Genomic DNA, 16,388 nt, shown 5'->3' on the forward strand with positions numbered 1-16,388 from the left:
AACGTCAGCTCCAACATTGCCCAGAATAGTGGAGGTGACGTTGGGATATTTTATGATGCAAATGAGGTTCAGAATGTTAAACACGTCCTCCACTGATTTGTTGGAGGTTCATTAGAAGACACTCACAACATGTGAAGGCAGAAACAGCACAGCGGTTACTGCCAGAGAGAAGGCACTGTAAACCTCTGCTGTTTTATGGCAACAAAATAACTAAACAATCATAATAAATTAATAAATAAATTGTCAATATTTGTGTTTTGTACAATGAACAGAATCGCTGTGTAAGAATCAGAATGAAAATTGGCTTAGTTTGCCACATATTCATATATAGAATTTGACCATTTTTTCCACATTGTTCTCCGCATACATAACATCCAAAACAAAGAACGAATGTAATACTTAGCAAATAGAATATATATATATATATATATATATATATATATATATATATATATATATCCCTCTTTGTTGTTCAGTTTTATATATATATATATATATATATATATACAGAACAATATTATATAACATATATTATACTAAATTGTCTGTGAGGGTGACAAAAATAGGTATTATTTACTTTTTTTTCTGTTTTAGAATGTAACGGCAAAGCAGTGATGCAATTTTAATATCTTAATTGTTAAATCATGCTGGAACGTTTGATGGCCCTACCCAGAACATCATTGTTATTGCAGGAGTAAAATTGTACAGGTATAATGGACCAATAATCTGTTTAAAACTTATTTGATTTTTATTTAAACTTCTGACAATATATGCAACAATTTGTGTTGTATAAATCGCTGTGATGTGTGAACAGGTGAACGGCCTGTTATGTATCTCAAACCTGCGACCTTCCCTGTTGTTCTTGATTGCCTACATACGCTATTGATACAACCAAACATTTTTCAATTACCAATTTTAAAAAATGACAAATCTTTGCGGGTTTATAGACCTCATCAAAATCATGAGAACTCATCAATGAATTCACAGATTGAATACTTTCTAGACAAACTGTAAACATCTTATTATATTTATTTTCTCTTATTCTTACCCCCCCACAGAATGTACGCTTACATTTGACATTGGATTCAAAGTTTGGAATGGGCATTCGGACAGTCAGACTTACTTAATAAGGCTTAAAGGTTTACGGCGAATAAATGTCTGTGTGCACATCAAACGGTGTGGTCTGACCTGGCTTTGATGGGCAGAGTCACTATCTCCTTTCCGACACCTTCAACATCCACCACCAGCGCCACCCTATATGTCTTCACTGTGTTGGAGCACAGCGTCACCTATATATGTAATACACACATATAGTATAAGAGCACACAAGGTTCAAAACATGCAGGTTTTAGTTCATTACTAGAGTTTGTGATCAAAGCGTCCAACCAACTATTTGGACCTCATAAGCTAACTATTTAACATCATATTTTTAAGTCTTGTAAACGTTAAACTTTGTTCAGTCAACTATGGTGTAACTTACGGCCGGAAAAATTAGGTTAAAATCACCTTATCTACATTCTGAAGTTTGCTTCAACAATATATATATATATATATATATATATATATATATATATATATATATATATATATATATATATATATGTGACATATATAAGTATTACCTCCTTGATGTTCTTTATCCTACATGTATGATACATCAATTTGGGGGATGCATTGCTTATCTCATTTGCTACTAAACTTAATGATTTAGGGCTGAAAACATTGGCCTATTTTGATGTTTCGTCATACATCTTTTCAAATACCTTTAATTTCTGAATACTGTGAAGATGAAACAATGACTTTAAATCCCCCCCCCCCCCCCCCTTCCATTTGGTCATTTACTCTACCTTAATGGTGACATCTGACATGTCACGAACACACCCTGCAGCAGGTGTGACGTTGAACTCCACAGGGCTGGCATGAAGGTGTCCGGCAGCACTGCCTCCCCAATCCTTCAAGGACACTTTGGACTCTTGTTTGGCACTAGTTATACTGGGAGACCCCGACCCGTCTCCCAGGACACGCAGGGCAAAGGTCATGGGCACAAAGGAGGTGTTGAAAAGCTTACACATCAATGTAAGTGGGAAACCTACCCATAGAGACAGACGACACAAATGGAAACATAAAGTAGAGGCTAAAGTGGAGGACTTTTTTCGAGAAAATGTTGTGATTTTCTGGATTATAATATATGTATATATAATAAAGAATTGAATAAAGAATTGAATAACTCACCAAAGCCTACATCTCCAAAATTGAGTTCTGACAAATTGAAGTGGCATGTGGGAGCAATGACACAACCACTGAAAAAAACAAGACTAAAACATGAGCCATGACAAACCTTGAAACCTTATAAAATGACTACCAACATTTTAAAGTTTTCATATTTGCTTGGAGACGTCTCAATGTTCCGTCCTAGCTAACTTCACCTGAAAGTCACTGTAAGTGGTTGCGGCCGTCCTGTGACAGTTAGCAGCAGGTCCTCTGTGAAAGTTCCCAATGTGTGACTGCAGAAGATGACTTCCACATTCTGGCAGGCCCCCGAGGGAAGGACGCCTTCCTCAGGACAGAAGGAGAAACAGCGGCCAAAAGTGGTGTCACGGCTCGACAGCCTGAAAGGAGCATCAATCAGTCCTCTGTTGCGAACCTTCACCTGGACAAAAAAGACAATCCACTGATTAGATACTCAATCATGTTTTTTTTCTTAGGAGCCCCACTAAAGTAATAAACCTGTGCTGCATTTAGCAGGAAACAATTGGTGACTCTATTACAGTAGAAGAGATTGTTCATGAGTTGTTTTTGTGTTGGAAGTGTTATTGACCCTTCAGTTAATTTGGATTGAGAGTTAAGCTAACAGCCAATGAGGATGGTGTTAACACCTAATGTTAATTCAGATGAACATAATTTAGATTTTTCATAGTTATTGGACGCTGATTATCAAATGATTGGCAAAGACTGTATAAAACATACTTCAGTTCTGTCAAATAGTATTGTTCAGGTTTGTTGTTATTTGGCGCAATAGATGTGACATAATGTTACAAAATAACATGAACGCGTTACAATATGACAACAACATAGAATCCTACTAAGACTTCATTTTAAGCTTCACACAGGGACTGTGGCTCTATCATTGCCTTGTAGGATTTTTAGCTTCTGTATAGTTGATGGGGCTTGTTAAGTTGGGTTAAAATGTGTAGAAATCTGTCTGCTGCTTTGTCAGCAAGAACGAAATGAACAGAACCACTGTGTTAGAATCAGAATGAAAATTGGCTTAGTTTGCCACATATTCATATATAGAATTTGACAGTTTTTTCCACTTTGTTCTCCCCATACATAGAAAAAAGAAAAGAAAATGAAAAACAAAGAACGGATGTAATACTTAGCAAATAGAATATATATATAGATATTCTAAAAGTACATACATATATCTATGTATGTACTTTTAGAATACATATATCTATGTATGTACTTTTAGAATACAAATATATATATATACATATATATACACATGCAAATGGTGCAAACAGTTCACTTTGGCATTGTCTTTCTTACTTCATAATAGTCTGTGTCTCCAATGACTACGTTCTGCATGTCCATCAGGTCGTAGTTGAACTGGACATTAGGTCCAATGCCCTCGGCCATTATTGTGAGAGGCAACCGAGCTTCACGGCCTGAGTGGAGACAGAGGAGAGTCAGGGAGAGATTCAGAACACAGTTAAAGACAGAGAAACCCCCAAAATGGAGATCAATGCGGCTTAGAAGAGACACTCAGCGGCCACATGCAAATTTCCCCAACAACCTTTAACAACCTTTGGGTTGAGATATTGGGGGCTCATGACTGCATGGTCTGATATGAATTCTGAATGCTGATTCATACTTTATCAGATGGTGTACCTGGATCCAGGTGAGATGCCTTTACATCTTGCAATGAAATGGATCTTAAATGACTGCTTGTAATTACCACTTCCCTTCTTACTCCTTGTTTAAGGACACAAACTAGAGAAAACCACAATTTTGCACTACAATTGGCTACTTGATCTTGGATAATCAAAATGTTGTCAAATTTATATCAAAATGCATTCTGAAGGTCTCTGGGACTTGAATTCGGATGGTTTGATTAAGTGACGCCCAATGTAAATTGAGACACTGATTATACGTGCATGTCTGTACATTAGATACCAAAAATGGAATTCCATGTTCTGATCACCCAGGTTTGGTAATGTATTCAGTAGTTAAATTGGCTGACCTTTTCCCTTCCTCAAGAGACTCACATCCTGTTTGAAGACTGGATTTTTTGTCATTAGCGTAATTTCTAAAGGTCAATGGGATTTTAATAGAAGTTTTCTTATTGCTAGTATTCATATTAATGGTGCAAGGACAGTTGAATTTGCTGAAACTTTGCTGACCTAAAGAGTCAGGTTAATGGACTATAGACGGGCAAAGCAACCGAAGAGCCTTAGCGTCCACCATCCCTTTATCTCCAGAGCCATCGCTGTAACCCTCCAACACACATGCTCCAGTTACACTGAACACGTTACTTACCTTAAGCACAGCTCATATCTAGTGTGTTAACATGCTCTCATTTGCTGATTTGCATTGTCAGGTCATTATCTATTTGGATCATTACCAAATTACTTCATACATTTGAAGATTGACCCAATGACGGTGCTAGAGGAACCAGTCAGCAATCCAAATGCATTTACAATTTGTCCTGAGGCGAATATGAATGTCTGCACCAGACGTCATGTTAATCAATATAATAATGTTGAGACTTTCCACAAAATAAAGCAAAAATGTTGGTGGCCCTGGAAACATGAAGCTACCATGTCTAAAAATCTGGCGCTGTTTGGTTGTTACTGTCCCATAAAGATACGTGCAGTACTGTACTCTGGAATGTGTAAGCTAAATATGTGTTTTCCACTTACCTGTGATATCACAATATATGGTTTGTTGGTACAGTTTGGCCTCCTCAGGCTTGAAGACAATGTGAAACTGGGCTGGAGTCCTGGGCCATATCTCACCCTCCTGAGACACAGTAAGACAAGAAGAAGAATGAGTGATTCTACTCATAAAGCAGGCCTGCATGCAGAAAATAGATTAGGTTTAGGTTTTGAAACCATTCATGATTAATGTTAGTGAGAGCCTCGTAGTGTGCAGGTAAGATATTTTTTTAATGCAAGTTCAACTTCATTGATTCCAGTGTGGCAAGCAGTGTGGAAGTTGACTGTTTATTCTTCACGCGTAAAATGAAAAGGTGGGTTTATGAATCTGCGGACGCTCAAATTCCCTTCCAAGGTTATTGTTGGGACTGGCCTGTAAACGGTTTAATCTCCTTCCCCCGCACTGTCCTCCCTCCCTCAGCCAAGGGAACCTGGCTGACGAGTGGAGGAGACACTGACAAAAAGAGCCCAGCTCAGTGGCCCGCTGCTGGGGAGATTGGATTTATGTTTGAGCAGCGAATCCGAAAAATAACTCTTTGCAAAACCGAGCTCTTGGCATGAATTTAATAGTGTACTTTGAATTGATTAGAGGCTGTTTCAAACAGCCAACCTGCTCTTGGATAAGTTACTGAAACCCTGCAAGCTCAGATATGGCTTTAGTGAAGTACAATAACCTGCTTTGCGTCGATATATAGTTATATAGTATTAGATCACTCCGATACGTCATGAGAAGTTATTATCCAGTGCAGTTTGCAGAAGAGGGAAACTAAGATGCACATCTATGGGTAGGGCGTGCACCAGTAGCTAATGAGAGATAATAGTCAAGAGGGAAACAGAGGGACACAGAAAACACAGGCACACACAAACACACCGCTGGTTCCATGGTAATACAGCTGTGTGAGAGGACCAGCCGGTGGTCCCTCACTGTCTGGCTTCTGCGCTCCTGCAGGGCTCTGGACAGCAGCGGAAGGCGATGTATCACTGTGGGATGTGCTTCGCATTGAGCGAGCAGCTGCTTCCTCTCAAACTCCTCCTGTGCCAGCCCCGAGCTCTCGCTGGAGACACAAAAGGAGGCGAACGTGACGACGAAGAAATAGAGGATAGAGAAAAAAGAACGCAGCAGGTCATTCTACTTTCTACATGTAGGAAAAGGGGGGAAATATACTGCCCTCTCTACTAGAAGTCATTGTATCAAAACCCCATCCTTTTGTTGTCTGTGTTAAAGCATTTGTGTGCACGCGTACCTCAATAAGCTCAGGGCCTCCTCTTGCAGGCTGGGCCACGTGGTCCAGAAGTACTTCAGAGGGATCTCACTCCTGTAGGTGAGGGACACTGTGCGATGGCTGGCCAAGGACATGTAGGTCTTTGTCAAAAGGACAGAGTCTGCCTCAAGGCGGATGTCCAGTTCTTCACAAACACCTTGCAAGCTGATGTGCACATCTTCACCTGGTTAGGAGACACAGAAGAGGGTTTTTAATACTTCTGATTGAGATCATCTAATTGGGTCTCAGGAGATTAAAGATCAAGGTCAACCAAGGAAGATTTCTACAACTCAGCATGTTCTGTATCCTGTTCAAACTACTTTTTTGATTAAGTGAGGTGAGTAAGGAGACTGCTTTCATCAAATGGATCAGCCATTGAAATGGAGCTTGACCAAAATGGTTTTATATGTGATAATGTGTCAAACCCATTGCCTGCCTGCAACTGCCTTTACATCATCAACATGAGCGCTAAAGTAAAAATGCACTTTGTTCATGCCGTGCTCATGTTTGCCTCCTGCGATGCAATGATCAATTTCCATCATTTTCTGTATGTAGAGACCAATTTGTTTAGCACCATGGAATTATTCTACCAACACCACTTCTGTGGAGCCGTGCAGCTGGAAGAAGCTTTAGAGGAGACTTTGATGTGTCCAGCCTGGGTCAGGAGTAAAGCAGATTTGGTTCTGATTGAAGCGTCCCTAGTGTGTCATGTTTGCAATTTTTGGCCACCGATGTTTGGCAGGAAGTCAATAAAAAGCATGAGCCTATTTCCTCCCGGACTATGCAGTAAAATTGGGTTTGCCGAGTTACACCAAGCTGAGGTTCAGCATTGAAACCTCTTTGAACATTAAATGAGTGCAAAGTAATTCAAAATGTTTGTTTAGCATTCCCTGAACTCAGGTAAACGGTCGGTTTGAGTGTTGAGGCGGTTAGCTTGAGGTTTCACAGTGCAGGTTCATGTTGTGTGTACTATTGTCAGATACTCATGAGGTCCATTTGGGTTAACAAGTGTAGTGACAGACTCAATGTGACCAGAAAGAGATTCACATCTATGATTGCACTAAAAGGACATCTCTCTGAAAATTGCTTCTGTGGAAAAATAACCCAGCTGGTAGGAAATACACTGCAACAAGGTTAGTAAAAATAAAAAATAAACTTCTTTCACTACAGCTGTGGAGAATCCGGATATGATGCACTGTACTACTGACACTGGCTTTATCAGATGCTGTGGTCATAGCCTCATTTGTTTTCTCACCGGTGTGGTAGTGCAGGACCAGCGGCTGGCTGTGGACCCCTACTGTCATAGGGTGGAAATCCACAGTCACCTGGACGCTTCCGCCCACGTCAACAGTCCCACTGGATGGCGTCACAGAGAACGGGCTGGAAAAAGATGGAATAGAATTTAGAAACGGAAGTTAAGGCCTGGCGTCTTTTTTTAACAGCCGGGGTTCAATGTTGTTTTAGAAACTAGTAGAAAAAAGCCAAATTGAATTTTAATTAATAGTAATTACACTAACTGTTAATGAATTGTTTGCCTAGCACAAAGTACAGCAATACACTTCTTGAACAGTTGGCAAAATGTTTGAATTTCAAGTTTTGTTGTGATCCATGGTTAGTATAAACATGAAATACAGGTGGAACACATGAGTGTGGACTGACTCCCACCTCTGCGTGTCCAGCTTGAACTTGGCCTTGCCATTTCCTATGTTGCGGACATGCTGAGTCTTCTCCGTGGAGGATTTCACAGGACAGACGGGGGAGAGGAGTTCGTCGCGGAAATCAAGAATGGCACGTGGCCCAATGGCACGGACTGGGACCTCAAACCGCTCCCTCTCTGTCACAAACACCACTCTATGTTGGTAGTCCTAGGAGGATAGAAATGAATAATTTAATTTTAAATTGGTCAGGTGATGCTGAACCACCAGCACATCCTCAGAGTGCAATCACTAACACAAAATTAGCGACTAGACCGTTTTCTTTAGTGTTTTCTCTTTAGCCCTCAGTTCATCCTCTGGGGGTGATTACATCAGGGGATTGGCAAAGTCAGTAAAGTTCATATTTGGGGACCATCAACGGTTGTATTACATGACCATCCAAACGGTGTCAAGCGATCTGTGCTCCTCCTGGTGTCACGTCCACTAGCAAGGCTAAAATCAATTTAAAAGTCAGGAGGCACAGGAGGGATCATTTTACTTTTAACATAACTTTACCATAGTTGATGTCGATATTTGCAGCTTGGTTTAGAGACACAGTGCCAGATGAGGCCCTGTGATCATCCTGATTGAGTCCAATCTCCAATGATTTTGGCACTATTTCAATGTCATGCATGTAATAAATGTACTGTTGATTTGAAGACTCTTCTGATTTAAATAAAGTAGGCGTATCCGTATTTTTCTCTAATTTTATACCCACGTTCCATCCTCTGCTCCCCTGCGTGTTTAGTTATAACTTCATCAGTCATGTAATCTAGATCATACCAGCCTCTTAAATGCAGATTACCATTGTGCTCTCTCAATGCAGCATTCTTTGCTGTGTAGTACCTTGTTCTCCTGTGGGGTGAAGAAGACAGTGAAGGTAGAAGACAGTCCAGGTGCAACCCTGCTGCCTGAATCCTTTGGTCCGACCACGCGGAAAAACTCAGACTCCTGCAGCTCCAGCATTAAATGTTGTGGGACCTTGACCCAAAAATAAAGTAAAAATCATGCAGGCTTTACAGAATTGTACAAAAAAGCATAGCAATAGACACAGAACCAGTGATCATGTTTTCATATTTTGCTAGATGGTGATAACCTTGAACTTTCCCAATCATTCTGTACACACACACACACACACACACACAAATGTACAGTAAATATTTGTATTCTACTAAGGCCAAAGATGTATTAGAGGACTGTTTCTGTTATTCCAATTTCCAGCTATTCTTCACAAATCATCAACTCAGCAGCGCTGTTGTCACTTTCTTGTGCATTCAACACACACACACCATATCTATGTTGCGGAAAACCAGAGGTAACATGTAGGTCTGTGCAGGAGTGAAATTCTGGAAGACCGGCTCAGACGGGTAGAGCTGGAAGAGCGGCTTATCCATATCCACTACGGACAACTAAAGAAATTGAAAAATAAACACAACATAAACAGTAGTCATCCACCCCCCAGTCCCTATGTTGCAATAAAGATGACAGTTTATCTCACACACACATTTAAACATGCTCAATCAATTCCTCATTCATTACCAACTGATGCTGCGTATGGTACATCTGCTGGAATTGTATAACAAGGTGCATTTTCCACACTAAAACATATGATATTGCCACATATTTTCTGTTGTACGTGCTACAACAAGCATTGCATTCAGGTTATTTCAAGATATCTATAACATATGCAGATTCATTTCCTTTGTTTTTTCACAAATCATTTCTTAAACGTCTGACATTGCAGGAAATAAAGCTTATTTGATCTCTGTTTGAGATTAGATGCAAAAATTGGTACAGCTCATGAATCCGAATGAGTATAACTTATCCAATATTTTTGTTCCACTACAATTAACAGAAACGCTGACCTTTATTTATGGCTGCTAAAACAATAGATTCAGATTTGCCGAAGTGCAAGGATGACTTATTTTAATATAACCAACTGCAAACTTTTTCGAGCTCTTTACAAAAAGATCTGAACTGTACTGTATTAAACGAGGCTCCAGTAAGTAACAGATGGATCAGGGATTTTAGCTTGATATTGTGTTCTACACTCATTTTAAAGTACAAAATTGACATTTACCGTAGATAAACCAAATCCCTTCACAAACTAAAAGATCATGACAACTAGCACACATATTTTCCAGACTAACAATGTTTTTCAAAGCAAGTAATAATGCTACGGGATATCATTCACTTTGTGATACGTAGTCTTGCTCTTGTCAAGCAGTTCCACGATGCGAGGCTGCTGCATGTCATTGGTGTTAGCCAGGCGCTCCTCTGTAGACTGCAACATCTCCTGGGTATAAGCAGATGGAGTCACCTGTGAACACACAGCAACTCAGGTTATTATGTTAACTGCCCTGAAGGCCTGTTTTCTGTCTCCGCATTCAGCAGTGATGAGGCACCAAATCAAACATCTCTTGGAAAATATATAACGAGCACAAGAGCTGCAAACTGTCTTTTTGAAGCTGTCAGCTATGACACATATGCACGTACTAAGCCTGTAGTATCCTCTCCACACAATCCTCTGACACCTCCTAATCATTGCAAAGAAACATCTAACTGTATTCAGCCTATTTACAGGTTGAGTCAGAGAGACGTAAGATGAAAATCAAAATGTATAACTTAGCAGTGGGAGTTATTGTACATGGATTATTCAATGGCTGCCAGTTAAATGTGTATTCATTACACACTGTTATTCACATACCACAAAGTTGCTCCAGTTAACACGTATGTTGTGAAGTAATGTGGCTTCTCTTTAGATGCTCGGTGATTGGTGAGTGATGGTGAATAATTTAGTGGTCACAATGAGAAATGCAGGCATGATAGCTTGCGTAACTCGGATAACTACACTGAGGGATGTTATGGTTGCACATCATGAAACAACAGCAAATCAAGTAAAAGTATTTCCTACTCTTGTCACTTGCTACATACACAGGCAGCCAAGGGAAGCAGAGAGCTAATATTGCTGAGCTAAGATCATTTTAAGAAAGCATTGCAATCACATACTGATGTTTGCTTTCTTTATGAAGCCATGGTATTTATTGGGCATATCTGTCTTTTGAAGCAGCTTCTTTAAAATAATGGGACAGTGTCCAAAATGTAGGTCATAAGAAATTGGGCCTGTTTATTTTTGAGAAAACCCGGTGAGCACAAGACGTTATTTCAACGTTGAAATATGGTTGAAATCGGGTTGAAATGAGGTCTGAACGTCTAAGACCTCATTTCAACGTCTTTTCAACCGGCAAAAAAGTGCGAGAAACCTCAACGTACTAGAAAAGGGTACATTTCTCGATTATGTGTCATGTTGTCACGTAAGGTTGAAAGAGAGAGATAATATCATTAAGATTATCATAATAATGAATGGTCGGCGAAATTTGGTCTACGCAAAGACGTGATTTCAACGCATTTAAGATTTTTCTTAAAGCGTCATAAATATGGAAATACAGAGTGTGTGTCGTTAACAATATGCTTTAAGGACAAAATAATGCGGGCCGTTTCAAACATTAGTTGAAAACACGTAACTCTGCTCACATCTGTAACGCGCATGCGCAAGTTCTTGCAGAGCTTCCACCGGGTGCAGCACGAGGGGAAGTGTGTACGGGAGCAGAGCGACGTGAACGGGCTGATACAACCACGGCTACCGGCCCCAATACTCTGTAAGTACGTGAGTGTTTGAATGAAGCACACCTGGAATTATAACCAGTTATTTTACTTGTGCTGCCCACTCGATACGGGTAAGACTGTTATTTTGGTAAGCTAGTTAGCGTTAGCGCAGATAGTTTGCTAGTTAGCACGCTAGCTTGGAGCATGCTAGCCTTCAACATGAACTGGACCAAAAGTAAACCTCATAGAGTATTTTCCGTGTGTTTGGTGTTGCTTATGCGTTAGGTTGTTGCTGTACCCATATCATATTATTGCCGTTCCCATTTCATGTAGAAAATACACGTTTTTAAAGCAACGCGGCCTAAACACAGATCGCAGCTGAATTCAAGTTGTGGCCTGTAAACAAGCTAGCCAACACATTGTAAGTTACTGCATGCTTAAAACAACATTGTAAAGTATGGTACTGTATAATATACCTGGAAATATTACTCCAGAAATGCCATATATTGTTTAATGTCATAAGTAAACAATCTATAAATAAGGGTTCTCTAACACCTGCTGCTGTTATCATTATTAAACTTTTTTATTACTGTCATTATAAACCCAAATTACAAACTTTGCCTTTTCCCTAAAGTCTTTGTTCTTCCCTCCTCACAGGTTCCTGTGGATGGAGGTTACATCTGATGGAGTTTGTCCCTGCAGTTGTCCTGCCTTACACCTGGCGTACTACTACTATTTGAATAATTTCTGTCGTAGGAATTGAACGTACTGTCCATCATTAAGTTGTTCTTTCTGTACACACCTACTCCTCCACTGTTCTCCCTTAGGTTTTGTCCAGTTAAAGGGAGTTTTATGTGTGCCCATGTGATGGTTTTGGGACAGGATGCTGCATGTTTACAGACTGTAAAGCTCCCTCATACTTATTTTTAATTTTAGGTTGAACAAAATAAAATGATTTGAATTTGAATTGAATTAACATGTTGACTAGAGAAATCTGCTACTGAGGGGTGTTCTGCGCATTCTGAATCATTGAGTGACGATGAGGGAGACAGAGCTGATTTCAGGTATACGATCCGGATTCAAGTGACTCAGAGCCAAATGAAGTGCCAATGATTCAGAAAAATGGTTTACAAACACAAAATTCTAAACTAAGCGGTTAATGTTGTTGCTGCACTTATAATTTCATAGTTTATTTTCACAAAATATATTTTATTTTTGTATTCTGTTTTGAATAGGAAAAGTGTTTAGTGTTGTATTGATATGAATAAATACAAATTAATCATTGTGTTGTCCTTGTTATGAGCTGTTGACATGACAACTGACTGTGTGTAACTTGTACTTTTCCAGCGAGCAATTTATCCGTTGAATAGACGTCTATGTTTAGACCAGTTTTCAACGTAATTTTTAATATCGGTGGTAAACGTACAAATGTGGACGTCATTTCTTTTTAAACCTATAAAATAATGCTATAGCACAAAGTAAAGGACTACATTTTACCGTATTAAAATCACGTTGATATGTGGTCTAAACATATATATATATACAGTATATTTTCAATGTCTACGAATAGACGTTGAAACAACTTTTAAACCATCTTGCAACGTCTTTTCAACATCGTGCATAGACGTTTATTCAACGTCTTTTCAACCAAAAAATGTTCACTGGGAACCCTGTTTGAAAGTCTGATTTATTTTAACAACTTATTCTGTCTGAAGTGCAAGCAGATATGATGATATTCCTACCTTTTTGGGGTTGAAAGGCACTTTGCTCTTTACCCACTTTGTTGTTGAGGGAAATGGATTGGCAGCCATTTATAATCTGTTTTGACCACAGACACCTGCGAAAGAAGAGAAGAGAGGCGCAGATTAAGCAAATGACGTGGTCTTTGTATACCAATTATCAAAGACGTGCATAACTTCCAGATGGGATGCTAACGTTACGGGCCGGTCAATTATTCTTAGCAAATGTTTAACGTACTTACTATATGACTAGTTGGCCCAGTGAGCAGAAGACGTAATTTCAACGTTGAAATATGGTTGAAATCGGGTTGAAATGAGGTCTGAACGTCTAAGACCTCATTTCAACCGGCCAAAAAGTGCGTGAAACATGCTAGAAAAGGGTAAATTTATTGATTATGTGTCATGTTGTAACGTAAGGTTGAAAGAGAGACGATAATATCAATAAGATGATCATAATAATGAATGCACTGCAGAGGACAACATTTTACCGTATTAAAAATCACGTTGATATGTGGTCTAAACATAGACGTTGAAACAACTTTCCCTTTTAAACCATTTTGCAACGTCTTTTCAACGTAGGGCCATAGACGTCTATTCGACATCTTTTTAACCAAAAAAATGCTCACCTGGGGGTCGGCATGACTGGTACCAAACACGTGTATCGAACGTTATTCGAGAAAGGAAAACAATCGCATCGCTTAACGTTACCTTAATTCTTCATTGGCCGTCTCGTTGAGTCAACAGTTTAGTATTACCACATCCTGTCATATAACGTCATTAACAACTTGCCTGTTAAACCCGTTGTCTTGTTGAAGTGAAATAACGTTGTGAACTGAAATACGTAATAACGTTTCACTAATTAAGTTAGGCTACTAACGTTAGTTAGCTACCCATTAGGTGAATATTGCCGCTATCAATTCTGTTGTAGATTGTTTCCCCGGCAACACACTCAGTGAACTACCAGTAAACTCTTTCCTGATTGGCTACGAGAAACTAGCTGCAACCATGCTGCGCTGTTGACAGTTCGAGATATCTGGCAGAAGTACTTCTTATTTTAAAAAATGTGCTTTATGTTAAAATAAACCTGTTCTGGCTGAAATCCCGCAAGGCAAACTCCTCAATTGTGCATGTAAGCAGTCTCTCATACATATGTAAGCTATTATTGCACGAGTATTCCGGTGTAGGTGCTTTCATTGTGAAGGAAAGGACGGAAAGAGAGGAAGGAAAAGAGGTGTTGAGTTAATTCAAGACATTGTTCTAAATTTGAAAAATATTATTTCTAAGGTTTTGGGCTCAAGAGTGAACTTGAATCATTTTTCTTCCCACTGTCTCCAGATACAGTATGAAGAGTATAAGGAGGACAAATGAACTCCAGGTAGACAGTTGGTGCTTGATAATATGATAATGATGTAGGCTGCTATATATCCAATAGGGCACTAGAATTGGTTAACTCTCTTGGCATGATTGCCCCCATGTGGACACGAGTGTGCAAGTTTGTTTATTTCAGCAGGATTTTTTCTTCAGTTGATGATTCAAATATTTCTATATTCTCAAAAGGGGATTTTATTATCCGTTTGTTCGATTTGTTCATTGGGGATCTTGAAAGTAAGACATCTATAATATCCTTTTCTTCTGGGTCGGTTGGCTGGATAAAATAAAGAAGAAACCTAGTTATGCTTTGTTATCTGTCAAATCCATGCATCTCAAAATTTTGAGATGCATGGATTTGATTTTTAAACCATGACAGAAGCACCAAAAAAGTCTGAACTAAACTGAAATGTTTGTGTGTTTGTTTTTGTTTGAGAGAAATCGAGAGAGAGAGAGAGAGAGTAATGCAACCCTGCAGAAACTGTATGACACTGAATAAAAACTTCTACTGAATGGTTTCTTTAAGGAAATGTTTATCTGCAATAATACATCCAATCATAATTACAGACATTTCTCTTATGAGACCCACTTCTGTTTCAGTACACATTTACAAACAAATGTCCACACTTTTAACAATTTATTATAATCACTTCCTTTTCCATTACAATACAAGCATTCATCAGTCTCGTCCTGATGTACCGGCTACGCTCCTGTAAAAGTGTCCAACAAAAACAGGGTCCTGCTCTTCCAGTATATGCAGGAAATGATTCCTTTCCTCCTCTCCCCAAGACTCAAACCACTGACTCCACAGGCGCAGCTGGCATTCATAGATGTTTGGTAGTCTGTCTTTTACCTTGCAGATGTACAAAAAAAAGGAGAAAAGCAGCGGTTAAATGTTTGAAAATGACCTAACATCCCCTTCTGGGCCATGAGTTTAGAAGTGACATTGCAGAGGGTACCTCGAGAGTGCTGAGGGAATCCAGGAGGGTGCACACTTTCCCAGGTACAGCTTTCCCCAGAAGGTCCTGCAGGAAGCGCTCCCTCTGAGCGGCGTTCCAGCCCTGGAACCAGCTCAGGACGCACCGCTGCTCCTGGAGGCTCACATAGGATATGGGCTCCGGCTCTCTAAGCCGACCCGCACTCGGAGGGGCGCAGGACAGGTTCCCAAGGCTGGGGGGGCTGTATACACCCCGCGGAGCCGATGGAAAGTCATCCGGGCTTGCTGTTGTGCTCCCGGTCCAGTGATGTGTTGCCATGGTCGGGAATCCCTCTGCTGGACCCCTGAGCCTGGAGTTGAGCATGTCTGTGCCTGCGAGTCTTCCACCGTCAATGGGATGCGGTTGCTGCTGCTGCTGCTGCTGATGATTTAAGCCCTGACTGACGTGATTGAACCACGACATCTTTGCAAAGACAGGATTGTTTCAGCCTGACAAAAGTCAACTATTCCGTTATGTTAATCTGCCGTGTCAGCTGCACAGAGAGAGACCCCTTTAGGTCTAGTTAGTGTTAACATGTAGCTTAGCTTAAATCTTAGCAATACGGAGCTTGAACTCAGCGTCGCAATGAACTGCTCTTAATATTAATGATTGCGAGTGTCGAACCTTTTTCAAACGTGAATCGCCTCATAAATGCTAGACGTAGTGAATTTGAAACAGCGGAGCTTAAATCTCGGCGACAAATACATACAGGAAGACTGTCTAGTTTAACAAACGTTAATTAGCCTCGTTGTGCAGGATATCAAGCCTGCGCACAGTTTGCGCAGTTTACTGTCGGTAAAAAATA

General features: G+C 39.9%; 2 protein-coding genes across 2 annotated transcripts in view; both read right to left on the reverse strand.

Annotated features, from left to right (window-relative positions):
* The window catches only part of hydin (HYDIN axonemal central pair apparatus protein), a 54,166-nt gene extending 40,822 nt beyond the window's left edge, over positions 1 to 13,344 (reverse strand). The window contains exons 1-14 of the mRNA XM_062557872.1: positions 13,242 to 13,344; positions 10,088 to 10,213; positions 9,183 to 9,302; positions 8,740 to 8,874; positions 7,865 to 8,064; positions 7,455 to 7,579; positions 6,182 to 6,383; positions 5,809 to 5,992; positions 4,923 to 5,022; positions 3,550 to 3,668; positions 2,427 to 2,650; positions 2,233 to 2,300; positions 1,848 to 2,089; positions 1,189 to 1,289 (exon numbers count right to left, since the gene is read on the reverse strand). Of these exons, the coding sequence (XP_062413856.1) occupies positions 1,189 to 1,289; positions 1,848 to 2,089; positions 2,233 to 2,300; positions 2,427 to 2,650; positions 3,550 to 3,668; positions 4,923 to 5,022; positions 5,809 to 5,992; positions 6,182 to 6,383; positions 7,455 to 7,579; positions 7,865 to 8,064; positions 8,740 to 8,874; positions 9,183 to 9,302; positions 10,088 to 10,213; positions 13,242 to 13,310 (2,015 nt within the window). The 5' untranslated portion in view covers positions 13,311 to 13,344. The remainder of the gene's footprint in view (positions 1 to 1,188; positions 1,290 to 1,847; positions 2,090 to 2,232; positions 2,301 to 2,426; positions 2,651 to 3,549; positions 3,669 to 4,922; positions 5,023 to 5,808; positions 5,993 to 6,181; positions 6,384 to 7,454; positions 7,580 to 7,864; positions 8,065 to 8,739; positions 8,875 to 9,182; positions 9,303 to 10,087; positions 10,214 to 13,241) is intronic.
* Positions 13,345 to 15,119: 1,775 nt separating this feature from the next.
* c15h14orf119 (chromosome 15 C14orf119 homolog) lies at positions 15,120 to 16,330 on the reverse strand. The gene is made up of 2 exons (XM_037458336.2): positions 15,566 to 16,330; positions 15,120 to 15,459 (listed from the first exon to the last, which is right to left on the reverse strand). Exons 1-2 carry the CDS (start codon positions 16,004 to 16,006, stop codon positions 15,286 to 15,288), a joined length of 615 nt encoding a protein of 204 aa, XP_037314233.2. The 5' UTR covers positions 16,007 to 16,330; the 3' UTR covers positions 15,120 to 15,285.
* Positions 16,331 to 16,388: the final 58 nt, after the last annotated feature.

The sequence above is a fragment of the Pungitius pungitius genome, chromosome 15 (assembly GCF_949316345.1).
Source record: "Pungitius pungitius chromosome 15, fPunPun2.1, whole genome shotgun sequence".
Taxonomy (NCBI): domain Eukaryota; kingdom Metazoa; phylum Chordata; class Actinopteri; order Perciformes; family Gasterosteidae; genus Pungitius; species Pungitius pungitius.